The 27,863-nt window shown below is 35.5% G+C and overlaps 1 protein-coding gene across 1 annotated transcript in view; it reads left to right on the forward strand.

The window, feature by feature from the left end:
- Positions 1 to 27,863, forward strand: part of LOC129250820 (uncharacterized) — a 279,523-nt gene that overhangs the window by 199,644 nt on the left and 52,016 nt on the right. The window contains exons 6-8 of the mRNA XM_054890404.1: positions 6,038 to 6,130; positions 6,190 to 6,350; positions 6,421 to 6,795. Coding sequence (XP_054746379.1) covers positions 6,038 to 6,130; positions 6,190 to 6,350; positions 6,421 to 6,795 — 629 coding nt within the window. The remainder of the gene's footprint in view (positions 1 to 6,037; positions 6,131 to 6,189; positions 6,351 to 6,420; positions 6,796 to 27,863) is intronic.

Raw genomic sequence — 27,863 nt, forward strand, 5'->3', positions numbered from 1 at the left:
CTTGACCTAAGTGCTGCAGCGCACGCCGGAGTGATCTGCATATGATTCTTCACGACCGTTTTCTGCCACCTCCATACCCTATCACTCAGGTTGATGGACGTTTGACAATTTCGGACTTTAAACAAGATGACGGAAAGTCATTCGCTCCATTTCGAATACGCCTACCGATTCAACCGCTGAATGCCTTCATCAGAACGCTTTATGATCTCTATTGCCCAAGTATACGTGATAATTTAGAGAAAAGATGCTGCAGTACATGCGGTATTTACTTCGCATTTATCACAAGAGCTGCAGAGCACAGACGAGCAGCTCACATTGCACCAGCTAAGCAAGCGCATATGTTCCGCAAAGTGCGACCCTTACCGATTGTCACAAGACGAGCTAATGAGTTACTGTGCGCAAGCGTCAACGGCTTAGAGTGGCTAGATCAGAACGAAGTTGAAGGAGCAGATGATTTTACTGATAATCATATGGACATGTTGGTCCCAATAGTCTCTCTTGAAACCGCGCATGATTCTCCATGGACTGAATTAGAGTAGATATTCTTTTTTGAATCGCAGTAGTTACGATTTAAGTCTTCTATTGTTAAATTTTTATTACACTTATAACTCTCAGCAATATTGATTACTAGTCTTAACTAATTGTAAATAAAAGCACGAAGCAAATTTTTTTTTCTCTTTTTACAATAACAATCCAACACGTTTACATAAAAAACCCACATTTCGAAAAATCTCACGTGAGATTGGGGGATGGGGGAGGGGGTTGAATAAAATCTCACGACATCTCACCAGGGGGGGAGGGAGGTATAGAAAATAAAAAAAACACCTCACGTAATTTATGGACGCCCCCTTATCCACTTATATTTTTCAAAAAAAAAGGAAAAAAATTGTTTTTTCCACGAACACATAATTTCATTCGGAGATCACATTAAATTCTCAAATTTCGTAAGAAATTATTCACTGTTCCAAAATCCACTCCAAAAAAATTCACAAACAATTTTTACATGTTGCACTTACGTTTTTTCCTTATGGCATCCAAATCAGAAAGAAATATTGACATATTGTAACTCACACTGTCAATTTGACTGCTCAGTTCCGCCCCAAGCGTTAAAAAAGTAAGCGACATTATGGCTGGCTCAAAAGAACGCTGTACCCGTTGCCACTGCTCCGAATTACAACCAAACTTTACGAAACCCATTTTCAATACTTACTTAACAATGTGCATAAGTTTGGTTTAATTCGGTTCAAAGACACGGCGGGTCCACGTTTTGGCATATATGTCGAGACCCTAGTCATCAATAGGTATGAAAATTACCCCGTATTAAAGCACTTATCAACAGCTTTCATTTGATACCCATATTGTACATACACAACCAAAGGTTACCCGGGTCCACGTTTTGACCTATATCTCGAGACCCCAGTCACGTAGCGGCATGAAAAATACTCTGAACTAAAGCATTCACCAACAGCTTCCATTTGATACCCATATTGTACATACACATCCGAAGGTTACCCGGGTCCACGTTTTGACCTATATCTCGAGCCCTATCCACCAATAGGTATTCAAACTATACGGAAATCATCTTCAATACCTACTTAACAATGTGTGTAAGTTTGATTTAATTCGGTTCAAAGACACGGCGGGTCCACGTTTTGGCATATATTTCGAGACCCTAGTCATCAATAGGTATGAAAATTACCCCGTATTAAAGCACTTATCAACAGCTTTCATTTGATACCCATATTGTACATACACAACCAAAGGTTACCCGGTTCCACGTTTTGACCTATATCTCGAGCCCTATCTACCAATAGGTATCCAAACTATACGGAAACCATCTTCAATACCTACTTAACAATGTGTGTAAGTTTGATTTAATTCGGTTCAAAGACACGGCGGGTCCACGTTTTGGCATATATTTCGAGACCCTAGTCATCAATAGGTATGAAAATTACCCCGTATTAAAGCACTTATCAACAGCTTTCATTTGATACCCATATTGTACATACACAACCAAAGGTTACCCGGGTCCACGTTTTGACCTATATCTCGAGCCCTATTCACCAATAGGTATCCAAACTATACGGAAACCATCTTCAATACCTTCTAAGCAATGTGTGTAAGTTTGGTTTAATTCGGTGCAGACACGGCCGGTTAGCGAACACACACAAAATGTTGACTTTATTTTATATATAAGATTTTTTTCAGTTTGTGTCCGAAAAATCCAAATATCTTACGGAACCCTATTTTTTTCCAAAATAAAATGTAATCCATGTTACTCCTGGATAATGTAGTTTTCGAATGGTGAAAGAATTTTTAAAATCGGTCCAGTAGTTTTTGAGCCTATTCGTTACAAACAAACAAACAAAGTTTTCCTCTTTATAATATTAGTATAGATATCAATAACATCAATAGTATAATAATAGTAATAAAAATAATAAAACGCCATAATATATAACGACATTTAAAACTTACATAAGTTTATAAGTATGATATATAAAAATAAATTGCTTTAATAAAAACAACTACTCATTTGTATTTCATTCGTTTCATTTATTTCAAGTCTAAAGCGTAATAAGAGTTTTTACAACCCGTTTAAAGCAAGCACGTATGAAATTAGATTTCCAAAGATAATTAAATAAATTAAAAAGGAGTTTAAAAACCCATAAAATTCTTTCTTTCTCTTCTCATTAAATTCTCTAAGTGCATAATAGGAGCCAAACAATCAACAAAGGATGTAAGCACCAATTATATTTTATACACATGTATGGAACGACTCCAACACACATAAAGTTCACTAGGTAGCCATGCGTCCACTAAAAGTTTTGGTTTGGTGCGGATTATGGTCCGGCGGAGTCATTGGTCAGTGGGTGGTAGGGATGTTAAAAAATAATCGATTTTTGCTTTAATCGATTTTTTTTCTTATTATCGATTTTTTGTAGTCGATTTTATTAAAGGCGAAAATCGATTTTTAATAAATCGATTATATGAATTACACATTTTAAATCGATTTTTGTAAATAGTGCCATCTGTGCGACGGATGATAAAATGGATAAGTAAGCTAACTAATGTGAACAAGTCGATAAAAATCAGTGCTATCTTTACGTACAAATATGTAATGAATTGTGATCCTGCCTTTATTTATTTCTTGGAAGCTTTGAAGTGTCGAAATAAATATTGGTTTAACCATAAAAATGTCTTCCGCTGCTAAAACACCCAGAAGCTGCTGGCGCAAGTATTTTACAATAAGGAAGGAAAATGCAACCGCAAAATGTAAATACTGCCCAAAAGAGTTAAAAACATGCAATAACACTACAAACTTGAAACAGCACATGGAAAGAAAACATTCTGATGTCTTACAAGCTGACGAGGTAAAACTCATTATTTGATGTAATAGTTATTATTTAAAATATTTTAAATTATATTTTGTTTTTATTTTTATCACCGCAGAATTCACATGAAGTTGATGTCCAGGATACTACCAATTTGAGGCATAATGATTCATTGGTGCATTCGCCATTGACAGACACTGAGGCTTCGTCGTTAACTCCAAAACGGGCTAGATCAACTATCGGAGCGGCTTTTTCAAGAATTTCAGCATATGCCTCAGATGGAGAAAAAAATAAACAAATAACAAACAGCATCGCAGAAATGATATGCCGGGACAGTCTTCCTTACAATATGGTGGAAGGAACAGGATTCATAAAGCTAATGAAAACTATCGTTCCTTTGTACAAGGTTCCATGTCGTAAAACTATCACAGATCTCATTGATACTAAATATGACGAAAAAAACACCCTTATTAAACAAAAATTACGGTCTGTTAAAAACGTCTATCTTACAATAGATGAATGGAAGGATATGCAGTTAAGAAGTTTTTTAGGCGTGACTGTTCACTTTATAGAAAATTTTGAAATGAAATCGGTGAATATCGCATGTGAACCGCTTCATGACAATCATACAGGCGAATATTTATCGGAGATGGTTCTTAATGTTTGTGAAGATTGGGGTTTGTCGCATGACAAAATTGTGAGTGTTACTACAGACAATGGCGCTAACATGGTTAAAGCTATTGAGATTACTTTCGGCAGAGCAAAACATATTCGATGCCTAGCACATACGTTGAATCTAGTAGTTGAAAATTCTGTGAGTTCCTCTGATGTTAAACTTTTTTTGGATAAAGTACGAAAAATCGTAACTTGGTTCCACCAAAGTGGTGTAGGCGCTGAAGAATTGCGACAGATGCAAATGCAGGAAAGCGTTGTTGAAGGAAAATTGAAGCATTTGGTCGGAGATGTGTCTACAAGATGGAACTCACAATTATTTATGATTGAACGTTTTGTGTTAATGAGCAGCACAATTGGATCTATTTTAATAAACCATCCGAATGCACCCCAAATGCTTCAAGCAAACGAAATCGTTGTGCTCAAAGAAATTGGAAAAGTTTTAAAGCCTTTTCACAATGTTACCGAAGAAATGACGCTATACCGATAACCAGTGATTTGGCCAATCAATTCAAATATTTATTGCAAACAGAACTAAAAAAAAGATTTGAAAACATACAGAAAGTTCACCTTTTCTCAGTCGCAACGTTTTTGGATCCTAGATTCAAAAAAATTCATTTAGATGAGCCATTATCTTTGTCAAAAACAATTAATTATACCAACCGATGCCTAAGTTTAAATACTAATATAGGAATGATGATACTATACTGGTGACCGATTTTGAATCATCTGTTTCATCACAAGTTGCCAGCGACGATCAAGATATATGGCAGGTACACCATAACAAAATAATGGCTGCTAATACGTCAATGACAAAAAATACAGAGATAGATTTATATATCGCAGCGCCATTATCAAATCTTAAAGTAGACCCTCTCGATGTATGGAGAAGTTCTGAGGGAACTTTTCCAAAATTAACAGACTTAGCTTTGAAACACCTCTCAGTGATGGCCACTTCTGCACCAGCTGAAAGATTATTTTCGAAGGCTGGGAATATTGTCAGAAAAACTCGAAACCGTATTTTAGGAAAGCGACTACCAAAACTATTATTTTTAAACTCTTTGACTGAAGATTTATGGCAATAATTTTTTAAGTTTCTGATAAATTTTGATTTGAGGTTTGGAGGAAGCTTCCTTTTCTTTTTTAATGTTCATACCCAACGATTCTCGTTATATTTAATACTTAAATTAATCGTTTAATTTTATTTTGATTCTAGTCGAATGTTAATTGATACAAAACATTTGTGGCAATTATTTAATTGAATTTTTTTATTACTTAAACTAAAAGCTTGAAGATAGCTTTCTTTTATTTTCTTAGTTTTGTTTGTTATATTGCTATATTTTGTACTCTTATAGTTTTGTATTATTTTTACTGCAATAAAATATTTAAGAGTACTAAAAAATGTATATATGTATCATTAATTTGAATATGTATTTATAATCTTAAAGTCGTCCTTTTAGATATTTTTTCATACTTATATATCAAATATGCATTTTTCGTATTAAAAAATCGAAATATCCACAAAAATCGATTATTCCCTCAAAAATCGATTTTTTATAAATCGATTTATCTTGAAACGAAAAAAATCGATTATTAAATGATCGATTTTTTCGACTCGAGGTCACATCCCTAGTGGGTGGTGCGGCCATCACCGTTAACGCCGAGTGATATGAACATGGGCGGCTTACGGTTCCAGCAAGACTTTGCTATGTGACACCCGCCGAACGATAAGATAGATGTTCTGCATGAGCTATTTGATATTATGAGTGTCTCAGTGATACCCTTAAAGTAATCATAGCAAGGGCATTTGCGCAAACCCGGATTAATAAATGCTGTGCATAATTCGTCCTCTCGAATCCACGTCAACGTTCGAGATCGTGGCGGACATTTGAATAATGCCATATTTGAAATAAAAGAATTTTCGTTGTTTTATTTCATTTCAACACCAACCCACTCTTATTAGAAAACTATTTATTCTTTTTATTATTATATTTATAATAGTATTATTAATATTATTTGTTATTCCACCTTAGACAACGATGGTAAGCAACAGAAGCGACGGGTTATACCTAAGAAAAAAGCGATAACAACCAGTTTCTTTGATATCAGTAAAAAGGAGGACCAGAGTGAGTTTTGAGTATAACTTTTACCTAATTTTTTTATAATTTGTGTTGACTGAATACAGGCGGTGGCAATGGCATATTTGGTAACTCTTTGGAATGTTGTTTAATCAATGATAAGAAGCGCAATTTAAAGGAATCGTCTGAACGCGGTTCACGCAATTCAATTGCATCGCTTTTTCGTAGCGGTAGCGGAAGTGAATCGTCAAGCAAGCTGCATGAAAATGTACGTAATATGATATAAAACCATTAGCTGAGGGCTTAATAGTGTGCTTACGAGCCTTATATATATATAGGTACGATCATATGAAAGTCTACCCTCGAGCACATTTTCTCTTGCATCACCGCATGGTGGTGATAACAGTATTGATAGTGGACGTGCTTCTGGTTCGAAATCGGGTTGCGGCTACTTTGGTAGTATTTCAAAGTTTACATCGATGCAGATGCAAATTTCACGAAGCCAATCTGATATAAGACGACGAAGTCAAGATTTTGACTTGCAACGCTTCAAGCTGCAAGATTGCACCGATTTTAAGGAGCCCCATGAAATGTCTGAGAATTTATTACAAGTGCCTAAATTCATATCGTCGTGCATAAAATATCTCGAAGAGTATGGTCTGCATATGGTTGGACTATTTCGCGTGAGCACTTCCAAGAAGCGTGTAAAACAGGTAATAATTGTGTTTTGTTGGCTATAAATGTGTTATGTTGGCTATACATCTATTCCTTTTCCTTTTTTGATGCATATGATATTTTTTCGAAATATGTATGAATAAAATGTAAATTATCTGTTATTTGTGCGGTTTGTGTGGTTCAAGCAGCTCACAACTTCCGGGATTTGCCCAAGTACCCTCTGGGAGGCGTTCGAACACCAATACGAGAGCAAGCCAACGTAACAAGGCGAAACATCTCAAGATAGCTGGTTGTGCGCTGGGTTTGGGACCTGCCGCGTAAATATCCCTCCCCCAATGAAAACACCAACAAATCCTCGGATGAGAACTTCCTACACTTATGACGACTACTGCAAACGACAGAAAAGGAACTTTAAATGAACTACAACCTTCTTCTTCTCGGTCTTTGCGAAACGCGCTTGGAAGAGTTTGAAAAAAAACGGTTTGCAATTGCAGAAGATTCAATGTTAAAGCTCTTAAAAATCCAGCGTCGCGTAAACTTTATCCGAATACTTTAAAAAAATTTGCCTTTTCAAATACTTAGTGACCGAAGCTGGGTCTCCATAAAAGAGGTCTTCCTCGAGTGTGCTGAAAGGACTTGGCAAATAATAGCTGGCGAAAATGAACTTCAAACGAAATACGGTAAGCTTGGCCGTGAGGTGAAATGCAGCGCCACGTGTGACGCTAAGAAATAATCTTCTAAGCCGATAGCGGGAAATAAGGAACTTCTACAAGCCCCAGCTCCCGCTTGGGACGGACTTCTACAGGAAAGGGTTAGAACGCACAGAGCTGAAACCGCGACCATTTGCTCACATTTAACATCCCGCGGTCAGCAAAGAATGCTCAAGTAATGCTGTAATTTGTATTGCTATAAAGTTAAAAAAAAATCGCCTGGAATTGATATTATTGTCCCCTCATCCCCTTACTAGCGCACAACTTTACGTCCAATAATAACGAGCTTTTAGGAAACAGAGTCATTACCAAGTGAATTAACATAGGGTGTAAATTATTAAAATCCCTAAAAAAAGCGACTTATCTGAGTGGGCCAATTGGCGTAGCATCTCATTTATAAGTATGGTTAATAAAATCATAGCACATATTCTTAGCAAGCGGCTAGTCGAGGTAATATTACCAAACATGGGAATGAAGCAAGCCGGGTTTCGACAACAAAAATCATGCGTTGACCACGTCAATAGCTTGGAACAATCTGTATTGTTTATGGAACAATCTATATAGTGTTCTCAAGATTTAAAAAGCTGTTATGCGTATTCAAAATAAGATTAAGCCGAGTCTAAACGACTTCTTAGCGACTTGACAACTAAATAGTAGAAAACCAAACGTTGCTTCGACTTCTTACTTCGGCGCTACTTAACAACTCTTTGGGCTTTCGATAACGTTGGCCGTTTTGACTTTCTACAATTTCTATAACATGACTAATTCGGGTGCATCCCCTTTGTGTATGATATGATACATCGTCTTGCTTCCCCATTTCGCGATTATGCAATATGCACTCGGTGCAATTAGCAATATGCTGTCTGAACTTCTGTTCTAATAGGACTATGAATAAGTTCGTGCGGTTTTTTTCGAAATTTGAAACTTTATTGACGTAAAATGGTTACAAATTTAATATTCAAAGTATTGTCCATCGCTTGCTACTACTTTTTCCCATCTTTCTGGCAATTCACGGATTCCCTTTGTGAAAAATTCGGTCGGTTTTGCCGCAATCCACGAATCGATCCATTTTTTGACTTCATCGTAATTACGGAAGTGCTGGTCAGCCAGGCCATGTTGCATCGATCGGAAGAGATAGTAATCGGATGGCGCAAGGTCTGGACTATACGGCGGGTGGGGTAGGACATCCCATTTGAGCGTTTCTAAGTATGTTTTGACCACTTGTGCAACATGTGGCCGAGCATTGTCATGTTGCAAAATAACTTTGTCGTGTCTATCGGCGTATTGCGGCCGTTTTTCTCGCAGTGCTCGGCTCAAACGCATCAATTGTCGTCGGTAGACATCCCCCGTAATCGTTTCATTCGGTTTCAGTAGATCATAATACACAACACCCAGCTGGTCCCACCAGATACACAGCATAACCTTCAGGCCATGAATATTCTGCGCCGACGTCGATGTTGAAGCATGGCCAGGGTATCCATACGTTGCCCGACGTTTTGGATTGTCGTAATGGACCCACTTTTCATCGCCAGTCACAATTCGATGCAAAAAACCCTTTCTTTTGTGCCGTTGAAGCAGTTGTTCGCATGCCATAAAACGGCGTTCAACGTCTCTTGGCTTCAATTCATACGGCACCCAATGGCCTACCTTTCGGATCATTCCCATGGCTTTTAAACGTTTGGAAATGGTTGATTGATCAACTCCCAAAGTTTTTGCAACCTCTTCTTGCGTTTGAGCCGGATCTTGATCGAGCAATTCCTCCAATTCGGTATCCATGAACTTTGGCGGCGCACCCTCGCGTTCTTCGTCTTCCAAGCCAAAATCACCACTTTTAAAGCGTGCAAACCACTTCTGGCACGTTCGCTCAGCTAGAGCATGCTCACCATAAACTTCCACCAAGATACGATGACTTTCGGCTGCTTTTTTCTTCATATTAAAATAATGAAGAAGAATTCCCCGCAAAAACACATTATTTGGCACGAAATTCGACATTTTCAAGTGTGGTAAAAATATTGTTGTTTACGCTTCAAATAAAAAACTTATACTGATGTTTGTGCCTTACGACAGTAGCTCTCCAATGAATGTTTGGAAATGTGGATCGATGGAATAATAACACTGGATCACAAATTTCAACTTTTTTTCTGCACCAGAGACGCCGTTATGAAATTCCTATGTAAAATCACCGTCTGATTCCGAAAATCAAAGTTATTTTTTATTCTATGGTAACGTTTTTGAGATATTTACGAATTACCGTTATTTCAAAAAAACAAAAAATTGGGCCCACTTAATCATATATATCTCGAAAACGAATTGAGCGATTCCAAAACCGTTTAAAGCTTTTAAAAGGTAATAAAATTTCCTATAAACTGTGTGTAAAACACTTTTTGCTAGGCCCTGCAGATTCAAAGATAACGAACTATCATAACGGATTTTTTAAATTTTTTTAGTAAAAATATAAAAAAATTTGTACTTTGAGAGAAAGGATCTCGAAAACTTTTTCCTTTTTCGTGTATTTTTTATTTTCACTCTAAGCTCTGTTTTATTACAAAAAAAATAAACTTTGATTAAACAAAATCGATGAACTAATACAAAAGTTACAAGCATTCAAGTAAATATATCCATATAGTAAAACTTAAGTACCCTACAAATAGTAGCATATGTACATATGATTCTTAAACTATCTATTTAGGCGACATATGAAATTTATTACACCAATGAAGAGGAGGGAACCAACTTGCCATTCAACGGACTGCTATATTTGTACTACAAAAGTATTTGGGGTTGGAAAGTCAAGAAAAGTAACCTATGCCATCGTATCTACAGTGTCATTACCAGAACTAAATTCAAGGGAAGCTACATTGCCAGAATCAAATTTAACTTTAGTTTCGGCTCCAGTTTCATTGTCAACAGCAGTATCTGATTACGCGGCATCATGTTGTAGTGAATTGCAAACGGAAAACGAAAGAAACCTTTTGTCACAAGCACAACTCAATGATTGGATAAGGGATTTGGAATTGTCAAAAGAAAAGGCCGAACTACACGCCTCTCGTGTGCAACAATTTAAATTTGTTTCATCCGATGTTAAGGTAACATATTATAGGACTCGTCACGAACAATTCTCCCAGTACTATACGAAGAAGGACAGTGTTTGTTATTGCAAAAACATTGCTAGTCTATTTAAACAGTTTGGTGAACCATATGATTCAAAAGAGTGGCGATTGTTCATAGACGGCAATTAATTAAGTTTAAAGGCCGTATTATTGCATATTGGCAACCAAAAGCCATCTATCCCGATCGCGCATGCAGTAAATACGAAGGAAACATATGAGACAATGCAAAAATTGCTTGAATTAATTAAATACGAAGAACATGATTGGAAAATATGTGCCGATCTAAAAGTCGTTGGAAAGCTATGTGGTCTAAAACCTGGATACACAAAATACTGTTGCTTTCTATGCAAATGGGATAGCCGAGCACGTCAAGACCACTACATCATAAAGGATTGGCCAGAACGAATCGCGTTTCAAGTTGGGGTGGATAACATAAAATACTCATACTCCGCTCCACATCAAGCTCGGCCTTATCAAAAACTTTGTCAAGGCTTTGGACAAAGAAGGCGAAGCTTTTCATTATTTGAAAACAATCTTTCCACAGATTTCAGAAGCAAAAATAAAGGAAGGGATTTTTGTGGGGCCGCAAATAAGGAAAATAACGGCCAATACCCATTTGAAAGAACTATTGTCACCAGTGGAGGCAGCGGCGTGGGACTCTTTTGAAAAGGTCGTTACTTCTTTTTTAGGCAAACACAAAAGTCCTTCGAGCTGATAGAGAACGATTTAATCAAAAACAATGCGGAAATGGGTAAATAAAAAACACATATAAGACCGTTATATATATATTATATATATATATATGTATATAAGACCGTTTTCTCAGTTAACTTTAAAACTAAACAAAAAATTTTAAAGCAAATTTTTAAATTTACATGAGAATATATAGCCCTTAATCTGAATTTATTGCCCTGCTCCGAACAAACAAGAACGACCAAAATTTGTTCTGAATTGGAAGATTAACCCAGCCTAAGAAAATTATATGCTAATGTGTCACTTATGTATTTATCTAATTCCTTTTTTAATTTTCTTTCAGGAGTAAATATGTCTTTAAAAATTCATTTTATGCACTCCCATTTAAATTTTTTCCCGCAAAATTTTAGCGACGAAAGTGACGAGCATGGCGAAAGGTTTCACCAGCAAATGAAAATGATTGAAAGTCGGTATCAAGGATTCTGGGATGTTGCTATGATGGGTGACTACTGTTGGTTTCTCATAAGAGAAACCGATCCTTATATAAATAAGCGTCAAAACAAGACACATAACTTTTTCAATTATAAAATAAGATCATAGAGTTAAGACAGAATACATACAGTACATATGCTATTATTTGTAGGATACTTAAGTTTTACTATATGGATATATTTACTTGAATGCTTGTAACTTTTGTATTAGTTCATCGATTTTGTTTAATCAAAGTTTATTTTTTTTGTAATAAAACAGAGCTTAGAGTGAAAACAAAAAATACACGAAAAAGTAAAAAGTTTTCGAGATCCTTTCTCTCAAAGTACAAATTTTTTTATATTTTTACTAAAAAAATTTAAAAAATCCGTTATGATAGTTCGTTATCTTTGAATCTGCAGGGCCTAGCAAAAAGTGTTTTACACACAGTTTATAGGAAATTTTATTACCTTTTAAAAGCTTTAAACGGTTTTGGAATCGCTCAATTCGTTTTTGAGATATATATGATTAAGTGGGCCCAATTTTTTGTTTTTTTGAAATAACGGTAATTCGTAAATATCTCAAAAACGTTACCATAGAATAAAAAATAACCTTGATTTTCGGAATCAGACGGTGATTTTACATAGGAATTTCATAACGGCGTCTCTGGTGCATTTTGGCTGTAAACCAGTGTAATCAAGTTACGCCATCTGTTGTAAAACCGCACGAACTTATTCATAGTCCTATTAAATGCGGGATAAAGTAGTCTTGCTCAATTGCGTGCATAGTTTCTTACACACCCATATGCCCAACACTATGCGCTTTATTTATAATTTCCTTCTCCATTCTCTTTGGCACCACTAAAACATATCTTAATTGTTTGTAAGTCAATTCGTCGTTAATTACAATATTTTCATGCTTTCTCTTTGAGGATTTTCGCCACAGCTTTCACATTTTCATCACTTTGTTGGGCTTTTACTAGTCTTGCTCGGATTTCAAATGTAAAAACAAAAACTGGATAGCGACTTAGCGAGTACATCCTGTTCCCAGCTCGGTGTTCGGTTTTAAAATTAATATCATGCAAATACGCAGCTTTAGCTTCAAAAATATAGCTGTGCAACTTTTCTTCGTGTGGAGTAATCAGAAAGATTACTGGAAAGATTACTAATGCACTGGATGCAACTACCGTCAGGGAGCTGCAAGAGTACATCGCCAAAACCAGATTTACAAGCAAAGCTGTGAAGCTGAGTTTTTGCTATTAATACTGCTTTCAACATAGGTTCCGCTGCCAAATGTTCATGTGCAATCTTCAATTACGCATCTTTTTTAAGAAGCTGAGTCAATGGCTTCGCTATCAACGCATAGTCTTGGACAAACTTCTTAAAAACACCTGTCAGAAAAAGAAAAGCTTGCACACTTCTTATGTTGTTTGGAGTAGGAACATTTTTACTGCCTTCAAATTTTCTTGACCAGGCCAGACTTTGCCATCTTGTATAGTATGAATTAGAAAATTTTTGTGAATTCGTAAAATTTGACATTTGGACCATTTAATTTCTAAACCGTACAACTGTGCACACTGTGAAATCTTTTGCACATTTGCTATACACGCTTCTGCAGTTTACCCAAACATAACTATATCGTCCACATAATTCTCTGAAAGAATATTTTCAGAAAGCGCACAAAACGGCTGGCGAATTTCGAAATCCAAAAGATGCCTTATTTAACTAAAATACGCCCTGATTCGTTATGAACGCTGTGTACATTTTACTATTTTCATCAACCGACACGTGAAATGCCATTCTTGAGGGTCATAATAGTGAAGAATTTAGCACTTCGCTTTTTTTCTAAAACATCTTCTACAATGGGTTCTGCGAAGCGAGCTTTTAAAACGAGACAATTCAACCTTCTATAATCAACAAATGCGCCATCTGTTTCTTTTTGTCATTACCACTTTGCTTACAACATCGGAAGCAGACTCCCAAATAACGCCCTCCTGTAACGAATCTTCAATTTTCTGCTTGACCACCGTGTTTTCCATTGCCGACAAGCGAGTAGGGTTTTCATGAAAACATATCTTGTCGCTACTGGAAATAATTTGCTAATGAACGGGACATTTTTCGGTTGCATTGTGTGGCGTATAATCCATTAACATTTGATTGACTATACTCTTGTATTTAGGCGGCACATCAATTTCGTCGACCGCCCTGAACATTAAAAACTGCTGCTATGCACGCCCTTCTGTGTAAATGTATACCCAGATATACTCATTATCAAGGTGAATTTTTTAATTAGGGCAACGAAGTCTACAACTAGGATTGTATGCTCGATTTTCAAGCCGTCTACTTTGATAACACTAGAATGTAATATACAAAAATTGGGCACTTTTTACTTTTGCCGTACGACAAATGCGGCGAAAATGACAATTGTTTAAAGAAGAACAAGTTTGTATTGCGCATATCAAATTAAATGCAGAAAATAAATCGAATTTCAATTAATTGAGTCAATTAAAAAGCATCCCTTTCTTTTCGACAAAAGCTTCTAAGAGTAGAACAGGCTAGGCTTAACTAAGTTGTCCTGCAAAAGGAATGTGTTTCTAGATCTCGGAGTTATGGTCGCACTCACCGTCTACGACTACCATAAATTCTATTAAAACCCTCTTCCGCTTCAATAAGTATTAATTTTACAATATATTTCACAACTAACAAAAACCTGTTTATACAACGCAAATATGGTATTTGCTTTCACGAAAAACACATTTGCTGATTTTTTGTTTATGGTATATATAGTACAGCAATACTTTCATTGTGGCACAACGGTATGTTTTACGTCACGGGCACAAAGGACCCATTGTGACAGCACTATAAGTCACATAACTTCATGCTCTTACTAGGGGATACTAGGGGATGCCCTTACACTTGCACCCATATCCACAGGACAATTCGCACTGTTCCCTCCAATGCGAATTGAATACTGAAGGTGGCCTCTTCCCAAAGCAGTTTCACTAAACAAACTAATGAAAACAAAGTGCCGCTCGTTAAATTGTGAAAGCACAAGTTAATATTATATAATCAGAGAATGTTAATGCAATGAGAAGGAGCAAATGTTAAATGAGCTTTTTTCGAGTACTAATTTGTAGATTCATACTAAGGGATTTTCAAATTCAACTTACCTCACTAGTGCAGATATTGTTAGATTGCAGATATTTACGACGTTAGTGGAGGGTTTCTATATTTACTTACCACGCTAGGACAGGAATTCAGATTTTTTCTGCGTTTACCACACTACTAAGGGATTCGATTTATTTCATGCCCATATTTGTATTTCATAAATGGAAATTTCTTTTCGGTATAAAATAGTTCATACTGGATATGACCTGATTTTATAGAAATCAATCAAAACAGAAAATATGTACATATGTCTTTAATCTCTTTCATCAAATCCAAATTATATTGTTGAGAAAATATCATTATAATATCCGTCCAGAAAGCCAAACGCACATACACACATATATATGCATATAATTACGCATACAAACTTTCAACTAACGCAAAATATGTGCATATAAAACTGCGAATCGAATAAATGAGTGATTTAGAAAAGTTCATTAGTAATTATAGTTTAGCGCAATCGTGAAAGACGTGTCGTATATGCAGTACATCGTCTCATATTTGACCCAGGTTCAAGTCCTGTACACAGTTTTCTTTGTTCGATATTTTTATTTAATTTTTGGTATTTGGTTTAATTAGAATTGATTTAAAATATTATAGTGTATTCAGGTTTTTCTAATACCTGTTATTTAGAAATTTATTTTCTATATAACATTATTCATACTTCTTTTGAATTGATTTATATGTAAAACAGCCATAAAGGCAATCATATGAATATGCATTCCTATATTTAATCTCTTTAGTCAAATCTGAACTACTTACATACACATATTGATGAGAAAATGTTCTAATATGCATGGATGCATCTAGAAAGCCAAACGCGCATACACGCATATGTATATAAATGTATATAAATACATATATACAAGCCTTCAACGAACGCAAAATGTATGCATATAAAAAACAACAACTGCGAACGCCTTCTTGTCCGTCAGTGAAAAGATGGGATATGTATACCCTATGAGCAAAAAGGAACGGGAAGGTGATGTTGACTCTTTTCTTCGATTGCCAAGGCATAGTCCACCATGAGTACCTTCCATCGGGCCAGACAGACAATAAAGAATATTATTTATCCGTTTTGAATCCTTTGAGTGATGCCGTATGTTGCAAACGGCCGGAAATGTGAGCAAACAATTCTTGGATTTTCCGTGATGATAACGCGTCATCGCACCGATCAAAGAGAATACGACGAAGGAGCTGAAGGCCATGTCGGCCTACCGGGGGTGTTTGGAGGACTGGGTAAAGCGTTGGCACATGTGTGTTGCTTCAGACGGGTCATATTTTGAAGAAGATAATATAAATTTGCCTGAAATTTAACTCTGTTATGTTTTATTTAAACATTCCCGGTACTTCTTGATCATAGGGTACATATATGCGGCTTTGCGAACAGAAATGTGTGATTCGTTGGAATTGTTCAAGGAATCTAAGTCGCATTAACTCGCGACTGTCGAACAGTTAGAAGACATATTTAAATACATATAAGGGTGCATACATACATACGGAGCCGCGGCCACTCGACAAGACACAAATTCAAGATTTATCAAATACTAGCAAACCCGGCCCCCTTCGCTGGGCACACTAAAATAGAATTGATATGGTTTAGAACAGAAAATATATGGTTTTCATATTATTTATTTCTTTATTCTTTATTCAAGCGCTTTGGCATAAACAATATTTTTTGTTTTTCTATTTGTTTTTGAGTAAATATAAAATATAAATTGAAAATCAGGAAAAAAGAAGATTGTTTTTAAATTTCAAATCAACGCATATGAATGAACAATCGTCTTTTTTCCTGATCATCCATGAATTTTTCGTTTCAATTTCAATTTATATGTTTAATTAAGCATTGGAGCACGAACACATAATTTCATTCGGATTTAACATTAAATTCTCAAATTTCGTAAGAAATTATTCACTGTTCCAAAATCCACTCCAAAAAAATGCACAAACAATTTTTACATGTTCCACTTACGTTTTTTCCTTATGGCATCCAAATCAGAAAGAAAAAAGCGTTAAAAAAGTAAGCGACATTATGGCTGGTTCAAAAGAACGCTGTACCCGTTGCCACTGCTCCGAATTACAACCAAACTTTACGAAACCTATTTTCAATACTTACTTAACAATGTGCGTCAGTTTGGTTTAATTCGGTGCAAAGACACGGCGGGTCCACGTTTTGGTATATATTTCGAGACCCTAGTCATCAATAGGTATGAAAATTACCCCGTATTAAAGCACTTATCAACAGCTTTCATTTGATACCAATATTGTACATACACAACCAAAGGTTACCCGGGTCCACGTTTTGACCTATATCTCGAGACCCTAGTCATCAATAGGTATAAAAATTACCCCGTATTAAAGCACTTATCAGCAGCTTTCATTTGATATCCATATTGTACAAACACATTCTAGGGTCCACGTTTTGGTCTCTATCTCGAGACCCTAGTCACGGAGCGGATGGAAATACTCTGAACTAAAGCATTCACCAACAGCTTCCATTTGATACCCATATTGTACATACACATCCGAAGGTTACCCGGGTCCACGTTTTGACCTATATCTCGAGACTCCACTCACGGAGCGGCATGAAAAATACTCTGTACTAAAGCATTCACCAACAGCTTCCATCTGATATCCATATTGTACAAACACAATCTAGGCTCCTCGTTTTGGTCTCTATCTCGAGACCCTAGTCACGGAGTGGCATGAAAAATACTCTGAACTAAAGCATTCACCAACAGCTTCCATTTGATACCCATATTGTACATACACGTCCGAAGGTTACCCGGGTCCACGTTTTGACCTATATCTCGAGACCCTATCTACCAATAGGTATCCAAACTATACGGAAACCATCTGCAATACCTCCTTAACAATGTGTGTAAGTTTGGTTTAATTCGGTGCAAAGACACGGCGGGTCCACGTTTTGGCATATATTTCGAGACCCTAGTCATCAATAGGTATGAAAATTACCCCGTATTTAAGCACTTATCAATAGCTTCCATCTGATATCCATATTGTACAAACACAATCTAGGCTCCACGTTTTGGTCTCTATCTCGAGACCCTAGTCACGGAGTGGCATGAAAAATACTCTGAACTAAAGCATTCACCAACAGCTTCCATTTGATACCCATATTGTACATACACGTCCTAAGGTTACCCGGGTCCACGTTTTGACCTATATCTCGAGACCCTATCTACCAATAGGTATCCAAACTATACGGAAACCATCTGCAATACCTCCTTAACAATGTGTGTAAGTTTGGTTTAATTCGGTGCAAAGACACGGCGGGTCCACGTTTTGGCATATATTTCCAGACCCTAGTCATCAATAGGTATGAAAATTACCCCGTATTAAAGCACTTATCAACAGCTTTCATTTGATACCCATATTGTACATACACAACCAAAGGTTACCCGGGTCCACGTTTTGACCTATATCTCGAGACCCTAGTCACGGAGTGGCATGAAAAATACTCTGAACTAAAGCATTCACCAACAGCTTCCATTTGATACCCATATTGTACATGCACGTCCTATGGTTACCCGGGTCCACGTTTTGACCTATATCTCGAGACCCTATCTACCAATAGGTATTCAAACTATACGGAAACCATCTTCAATACCTACTTAACAATGTGTGTAAGTGTGGTTTAATTCGGTTCAAAGCCACGGCGGGTCCACGTTTTGGCATATATTTCGAGACCCCAGTCATCAATAGGTATGAAAATTACCCCGTATTAAAGCACTTATCAACAGCTTTCATTTGATATCCATATTGTACAAACACATTCTAGGGTCCACGTTTTGGTCTCTATCTCGAGTCCCTAGTCACGGAGCGGATGGAAATACTCTGAACTAAAGCATTCACCAACAGCTTCCATTTGATACCCATATTGTACATACACGTCCGAAGGTTACCCGAGTCCACGTTTTGACCTATATCTCGAGACTCCACTCACGGAGCGGCATGAAAAATACTCTGTACTAAAGCATTCACCAACAGCTTTTATCTGATATCCATATTCTACAAACACAATCTAGGCTCCACGTTTTGGTCTCTATCTCGAGACCCTAGTCACGGAGTGGCATGAAAAATACTCTGAACTAAAGCATTCACCAACAGCTTCCATTTGATACCCATATTGTACATACACGTCCGAAGGTTACCCGGGTCCACGTTTTGACCTATATCTCGAGCCCTATTCACCAATAGGTATCCAAACTATACGGAAACCATCTTCAATACCTTCTTAACAATGTGTGTAAGTTTGGTTTAATTCGGTGCAAAGACACGGCCGGTTAGCGAACACACACAAAATGTTGACTTTATTTTATATATAAGATTTTTTTCAGTTTGTGTCCGAAAAATCCAAATATCTTACGGAACCCTATTTTTTTCCAAAATAAAATATAATCCATGTTACTCGTGGATAATGTAACTTTCGAATGGTGAAAGAATTTTTAAAATCGGTCCAGTAGTTTTTGAGCCTATTCATTACAACCAAACAAACAAACAAAGTTTTCTTCTTTATAATATTAGTATAGATTGGCAAATAATTCCACGCGAAATATTCCAATATTGACTATTTTCGAATGGTCGCGAAAATTGGCATATGGGCGGCTCGTTTTATGAATGAAATTGAAATATGAGCTCGAACTTATGAATGAACTTTTTGTTTTTGTTCTAAATTGTTCAGCGCCGTAGTCGCAAGGCTTAGATTTTAGCTTTGGGCGACATGCGCATGTGATTGTATGTTTTGTTGTGTTCTAGAACATTCTAGAATGTGTAGTGGCAAAGCGGCCATCGCGTTGCGCTTGCTGTTGCTTTTGCGTCTATCAAAGTATTGTGTTTTTGTAAGTACAATATTAGGAATATCGACTGGTGAAAGACAAAAGTACACGGAAGCAAGAAGGGAGCGCTGTGCTCGCGCATATATGCATGAATGTATGAACGTGCATGGATGTAGTAACATATGACTGCAATTATTTTGTAGGAAGTTTAGAAGGCGAGTAGATATATATGTATGTATATATGCTAGGACATAAAGTGGGTATATATACATACATAGAGCAGAATTGTTTTTGCACCTGTTAGGAAGAAACTCGTGCGCTAGTGCGTACAGTATGCAAAATTCGTATTAGTACACCCCCTTATAAATAAAAAAAAACACGTATATTTTCAAATTAATTTTAAAACAAATGCTTGAAACCGTTTTATTTTATAGATAATTAACTAAAACAAGGCCAAATAACAGAACCGCTCACAAAGTGTATTGAATTGCAAAAAAAAAATAAGAAAGATAAAAATTAACACTTTTCACAGAAGCAAAATTCGTATTAATACACATGTATTTTTAATGATTTAAAGAATAAATAAAAGATAGTTCAGAAAATAAATAATTTGTAGGATACCCTCGTTGCCTTAGAACAGCAGACAATCTCTTCGGCGTAGATTCCACCAATTTTTTTGTGAGATTTGGAGAAATCTTCTTCCACTCTGATTTGAGGACTTTTTTTAAATGTTCTCGGTTCCTTATTTCATGACGTTTCAGTTGCTTTTTGAAAATCGACCATAAATTTTCTATGGGATTAATATTCGGGCTTTGTGGTGGTGTTTTGAGATAATTTGGACAGTTATAAAGGATCCATAACCTTGTATCCAACGCCGTGTGCTTAGGGTCGTTATCTTGTTGGAATATGAATTTTTTTTTTGCAACCCAATTTTTTGGCACTTTTGCGTAGATTCTTTTTTAAAATATCAATATATTGCCTGGCAGTCATAATTCCATCAATAAAATGCAACTTTCCTACTCCGTTTGCCCCGAAACATCCCCATACTATCAGAGAACCACCACCGTGCCTGAAAGAAGGCTGTAGATTTCGTTTTTGAAGGCTAGTATTACACTCTCTCCAAATTTTTATGCGTCCATCGGACATTTTTATATTAAATTTACACTCGTACGAAAAAATTACCCTTTTCTAAAACCGCGTATTTTTGTTTAAATATTGCCTGGCAAATATAACACGCTTTCTTCTATTGACTGAGCTTACATACGGTTTTCTAACCGCAGTTCTGCTTCTAAATCCCAATTTTTTTACATAATTGCGCACTGTTTGAGGTGTAACTTTGATAGAAAAGTATTTTTCTAGTTCTGCATCTAGTGAAAGTCCACTGACGGTGGGACCTTTCCTGATAAGGCGTTTCAAATAAGTCTTGTGCCTCTGTCCAAGCTTTGCCCTGTTCACATTTCGAAGCTTTTTGTCAATCCTTCCACTGTTTCTATAAATTTTGACTACGTTTTGTATTGTAGACACACTTTTTGGCAAAGTTCTCGTAATTTCGCGAAAAGACTTTCCGTTTTTGTTCATATTTATTATTAATCTCTTACTTTCGTTTGATAATTCACTTTCTTTAGGCGACATTGCAAACTAACTCCGCGAACTTCAACAAATGGCTACTAAAACGCAACTGCCCAAGGTTAAACATTGAATGTTTAACACAATCGTTTCGAAAATAACGGTAAATACCAACAAATTGTTAACAAATTCAACGCATACTAAGTGTACTAATACGAGTTTTGCCTGCAGTAGAAATAGCTATACTGCTACTAAAGCTATTTTTTTCAATTCTATGCAAATGTTCCGGAGTTTTTGTTATTATTCTATTTTTAACACACTTTTATTAGGTCGCGTTGTATGTATGTATGTATGTAACGGAATCTTTGAGTTTAATTTTCACTGGCTTCTAAAAATCTGATCGACTTGAAATTTTGCATACCTATCAATTACCGATGACAATGCAATAATTTGATAAAAGTTTTCCATTATCCTTATTAGGATTGCCAGGATTAATATTTTCTTTTTTTTACTGTGGGCAAAAAGTAAGGTGAATTTGGTTGTAAAATGAAAAATCTTTATTTATTCTTGTAAATCAGTTTCTCAGGCTCCCTCCACGAAATAAGTTCTTCATCCCGATTACTTCTTTATCACGGCCGATAACTGCATAGCTTTAGACTCAAAGTCGATAAGAAAGGAATTAAATATAACACGAATATATCGAATCATTTATTCACTGACTGCAATGATAACAATAATTTTCATTCATAATTAAAAAAAATAGTTTAAAGAAACTAAAAAACACGCTTTTTTGCTAATCGAACTAAAAAGTAGAAAATAAAAAATAGTTTAAAAAAACTAAAAAACACGCTTTTATTGCTAATCGAACTAAAAAGTAGAAAATAAATTTTAATGACAAAGGGACCTATAATGAAGTAATAGCAAATCGAACAATCAGTCATAGTCAACTACCTCAGAACAGAATTATAACAAAAACTAAGCTACAAATAGAGTAATTCAAATTAGAGTTAAAAGCGTGGGATGCATTTTGCTTCACTTTCATAACCCTCTGTACATAGGTAGTTGCCAATAGAATGATTGTAATATTTACTATATCAAGCATCCCACGCTTTTAACTCTAATTTGAATTACTCTATTTGTATCTTAATTTTTGTTATAATTCTGTTCTGAGGTAGTTGACTATGACTGATCCTTCGATTTGCTATTACTTCATTATAGGTCCCTTTGTCATTAAAAACTATTTTCTACTTTTTAGTTCGATTAGCAATAAAAGCGTGTTTTTTAGTTTTTTTAAACTATTTTTTATTTTATGAATTATACAATACCGCACTACAATTGAAATCAATTGCTTTAAAGTAAATTTGAAAATATACGTGGCATTTTTATTTGTGAGAGGGTGTACTAATACGAACTTTGCATACTGTATGTGTATTTGATTTCCTGTAAGAATGTGATGTGCTGTGACATGTGTACATACATAAGCCAAGGTTTTTTGTGCATACATTCATATGTACATATGTATGAAAGTAAGGTGATGTTCTTTCGCTTGTGCATTATTGTTTTTCATATACAAATGTATGAACATACATACATATGTATGTAAACGCTGTCGAATACATAAACTATAAATTGATATACAATATAAAATAAGTGTTGATTTATCTCAAACCGTTTTTTGTTTTTCTGAATGCAAATACCTCCTATTGACATGTACACACATATTATGTATATTGTCATATACCATCATTTATGTAATATACATATAGAGTATACGTTCATTTATGAATGTATGTAATGAAAAACTTCATGAATTACTTTCAGAATTTATTAAAACTTATTCGCGTCGCGCGCATACATATCTACGTAGACATCACAAACCTTTTGTTCACAACGCAGGCGCAGAAATAAACGCTCTGCGTATTTATCCTCCCCACGTGACTCGCCATCAATTCTCGGCGCAAATTTTTAATTTTTTCGTTTTTAAATTTATTTTTTTAATGTAATCGTAAAAAAATTTGTAATAAATTTTACGTATCCGCTTATCATTTCAAAAGTAACAAAATAGTAAAAAAATAAGCAGTCGAAGAAATAAACACACCGCCTATTTTTCCTGGCCACATGTTAGACTCGATTTCAATTCCCGGCGCAAACTTTTTTTATTAATTTTTTTTTTTTTAAATTCGTTTTTTTTATGTAATTGAAAAAAAAAAATTATGTAATAAAATTTACGTATTCGCTTATTATTTCAAAAATACGAAAATAGTAAAAATTTAATTGGTTTAATGTCGAGGTGAGAAATGTGTTGTGTGTTGAGGTGAAAGATGTGTGCTGTTTCTAATTTTTGTGTGGGAAAAAGTCAGTGAGGTGTCTATAAACTCGGTGTGCTAAATTTCCTTACTTCAAATCTTTCAAATCTCAATTGTACTAAAAAAAGTTAACAGTAACATTTGCACCTTCTCATTCCATTAACATTCTCTGATATTAAGCCTCACAATGCTTTTTTTTGCGTTTTTATGCCGAAAACACCGTGACAAGAAAGTATGTGTGTGCGCGTATAATTTCTTGTGTTTGAATGTTTCCATTGCTTTTGCCTACTCTTCCCCTTCTTCTCTTCTTTATAGCCGCTATAGCTGCGTACGCGATTTTAACCGAGCGTTCTGTCTCGTTCTAACCGGCGCCAGTTGGAAACTCCAAGTGAAGCTAACTCCTCCTTAACCTGATTTTTCCAACGCAGATGAGGCCTTCCTCTCCCTCTGCTACCACCAGCTGGTACCGCATCGAAAACTTTCAAAGCTGGGGCATTTGTTTCCATTCGGTCGACATGGCCCCGCCAACGAACACACATTTTTCACCAAAAGTTAACAGTACGGGACTGAATTATGTAAATTTAGCATTTTTAGCATTTTGTTGGTGATTAGAAGCAAAGAATGTTAGGTATTAGGATTTTTAATATGACCTATGTACATATTTGGAATTTTTCCAAATCATCCAAAATTATATACATATAATATATATAGTATCTGTCTGTCTGGTGCTCTGTAAAACTTTCAACTGAAAAAGCCTCTATAGAAAACGCTTCATTACCAGGCACGCAGGAAGATGGCATATGCAAATTTAAATATCTGAATTTATATATGTACGTATGCGCATATATATGTATATGCTGTGTGTATGTATGTGAACTTACCACAGTAAAAAATAGTACGGTAAAACTTTTCAAGAAATCCAGCGCGCATTCATATTCAGAGTAAGAGTCTAACCTAGCAGATATATGCATATGTTTTGTGCACTTTTTATCAATTGAAGAACTACATACGTAAAGTAATATACTAACTACCTATTTACCTACTATCAGAGAACATAAAATAATTTTTTGGAAATTTACTTCTAGTATTGAAATGTTCGACACAGAACTTTTTATAAGCTACTTATGTTCTTTTCTGCAAGTTACTGTATGCTCATGCGAGCACTTGACGCACAGCAGCTGCGCTTGTCGAGCATTTAGAAAGACATATTTACATACATATATATATTGACGCATACATATGTACAGAGCCGCGGCCACTCGATTTGACAAAAATTCAAGATCTACTAAATGTTGGCAAATAATTCTACGCGAAATATTCCAATATTGACTATTTTCGAATGGCGGCTCGTTTTATGAATGAAAGTACTTTGCTCGTAGAAATATGACTCGAATTTATCAATGAATTTTTTGATGATGAGTTTTTGTTGAAACTGTTCAGCGCCGCCGCGACTATTTTAGGCTGTTCAGCACCATAGCAACTAGAATGATGGCTGCTACGCCTGCGCCTATGAATGCATTTTGGTCTTGTAAAGGATGTTTTTTTAGAGGTTAGGTTTTCAAGATGAAATAAAACGTATATAATTTAATGTTATGGCCAAGAATTTAGTGTAGTATGATTATAAGTCGGATATGCCTTAACATTAATATTCATAAACATTTATTGTTTTGTTTTGGTTTTTTATTTATTGTCCACTTATGCATTCACTTTGCTGTGCCGTTTAAATAGTATCATATTTCTTAAAAGGTTCATTACACTTGAAACTAAATGCAAACATAGCTAACGTAATTCTTTTATGTGCGGCGCGTGAATGCTAGAATCATATTACATAAGTAAACACTGAAAAACTGTTATTGGTTTGCATTGACTAAAATTCCTATAAAAACGCTTGTACGTAGTATGTAAGAGACAAGAAATAAAACAATTGCTTTACAAGCTGGATGCCCAGCTTGAAGTAATAAAATTCAATAAATGAAATAAAAATTACTTTAATAATCATTTCATTACATGGCGATACTGCCAGCTTGGTGCTAAGATTTTTTTGCACAAGTGGCGGAAAGCTCAAATGCTAATTCCAAAGTCCAGCTTGGTGCTAAGATTTTTTTGCACAAGTGGCGGAAAGCACAGTACTAATAACAAAGTCCTGGTATTGATCAGCCAATAAGATCTGCCAGTTGCGTGAAGTTCCTGGTCCGGCCAATAGACCAGAAGATAGATGACCACAGAAGGGCCGAAAGCTATCTCCATTGAGGAGTATAGAAGGAGAAATCATTTAATAAAGAAACCATCCCAATCGTAAAGAAGCCAAAGCGCAGAGGTGGCTACACCCAACGCATTAAACGAGAGATTGGATATCTACTCCGAGAAGTCAACACTCAGCCACCACCACCTTGGAACAAGGCTTGCTCCATTTGGGAACGCATCTCAAAATTGGAATTCCTGCTGCAACAGCGTAAGCAGATTAAATAAAAACAAAAAAAAAAAAAACAAAAAAAAAACTGTGCGTGCTTCACGCAGACAGTATAGGCTGACAAGCGTTAACCGCTCGCAGAAAAAAAAATATATATAAAAATATAACTCCAATGTAAAAACAAAATTTTTCAAAATGTTTATACACACATTGTCGTTTAAAAAAAAAAAAATAAATAATATAAATAAATAAATATAAATCCAATAAAATTTATTAATTATATACCCTTACATTATAAATTATTTGATTTACGGTATAAGGTAATAGCTAATTTTTCAGAAATGGGAAAAACTTTATCGAAAGTTGATAAACCCAATGCCAATGTAGTAAACGAAGTAGTCGTTAATACTGGCTTAAATTTAATCGAAAATTTGTTTAATTAATAATCACGGTAATAGCCTTATTAATATTAGCATTAAAATTATATGCTATGCATAATAAAAAATTGAAGAAAAGATAATCACGTTGCGGACGCTTTGTCGACAATTGAACAAGAGTTAGCTGCCATTCACTGGGCAATAACTCATTTCAGACCTTATATCTATGGTACAAAGTTTTTAGTTAGAACCGATCACAGACCCCTGTCTTACCTGTTCTCAATGAAGAATCCAAGTTCAAAACTAACACGAATGAGACTTGATTTAGAAGAGTATGATTTCGTAGTAGAATATCTTAGAGGAAAAGATAATTACGTCGCGGACGCTTTGTCTCGCATTACAATCAATGACTTAAAAGAAATAAATGAAAAGAATCAAAATTTATACAAAATAGTGACTAGATCAATGTCGAAAAATAACAGCAGTCCAACTACACAACAGCACATTAAAACATATGATAAGCCCAAAATATATGTCCCAATTAATAACACTGACGTCAGGAAATACAATAAATTAAAGATTACACCCACGCGATGTTACGTCAAACGAGGAAAATCTATAATGGCATATATAAAAATTGATGACTTATTTGTTAATGGGAAAATTGACTTAGGACAATTCTTCTCTAGGCTCGACGAAGTGGCCGACAAATATGGCATTAATAATTTACAAGTGGCACCTAGCGAGAAAATTTTCGAATTTGTCTCGATTAATGATTTTAAAAATAAGGGCAATATGATATTAAATAAAGTAAAAGTAGCGCTACTGAATGAGGTGACCCACATTAATAAAACTTTCAATCAATACGTAAGATCTTACATATCGATTGACAAAAACGACTGGGACGAGTGGCTACAATACTTCACATACTGTTTTAACACCACTCCTTCTACAGTACATGACTATTGTCCGTATGAATTAGTTTTTGGAAAAACACCAAACATGTTTCAGCAGTTCACAAATGTAGACCAAATTACTCCATTATATAACATGGATAACTACGCTAGAGAAGTAAGATTTAGGCTAGAAGTAGCACATAAAAGAGCTCGCAATATGATAGACATAGCTAAAATTAAGCAAAAAACATTTTATGATAAAAATAGTTTAGATCACAATTTTAGCATAGGCAATCTAGTTTTACCTAGGAATGAAGTGGCCCATAAACTGGAACCCCAATATTGTGGGCCTTATACTATTAAATCAATAGATAATAAAAATAATGTTACTATAGTCGATAACACAGGCCGACAAAATTTAACCAACATTCAGACCCAGAAACCAGACTATATATTTCCGAAGGTTTATGATGCGCTGACCTAACCTAAAAGTGCAAAAACCCCCATTTTTGCCCATATTTGAGGTTATGTAGCCTTGCAGATGTTTTCTTTCACCAAAATTAAAGGATGGCATCTTTAAATACAATCCTTCTTTTTTCAAATGGCG

Source organism: Anastrepha obliqua, chromosome 6, assembly GCF_027943255.1.
Source record: "Anastrepha obliqua isolate idAnaObli1 chromosome 6, idAnaObli1_1.0, whole genome shotgun sequence".
Lineage (NCBI taxonomy): Eukaryota > Metazoa > Arthropoda > Insecta > Diptera > Tephritidae > Anastrepha > Anastrepha obliqua.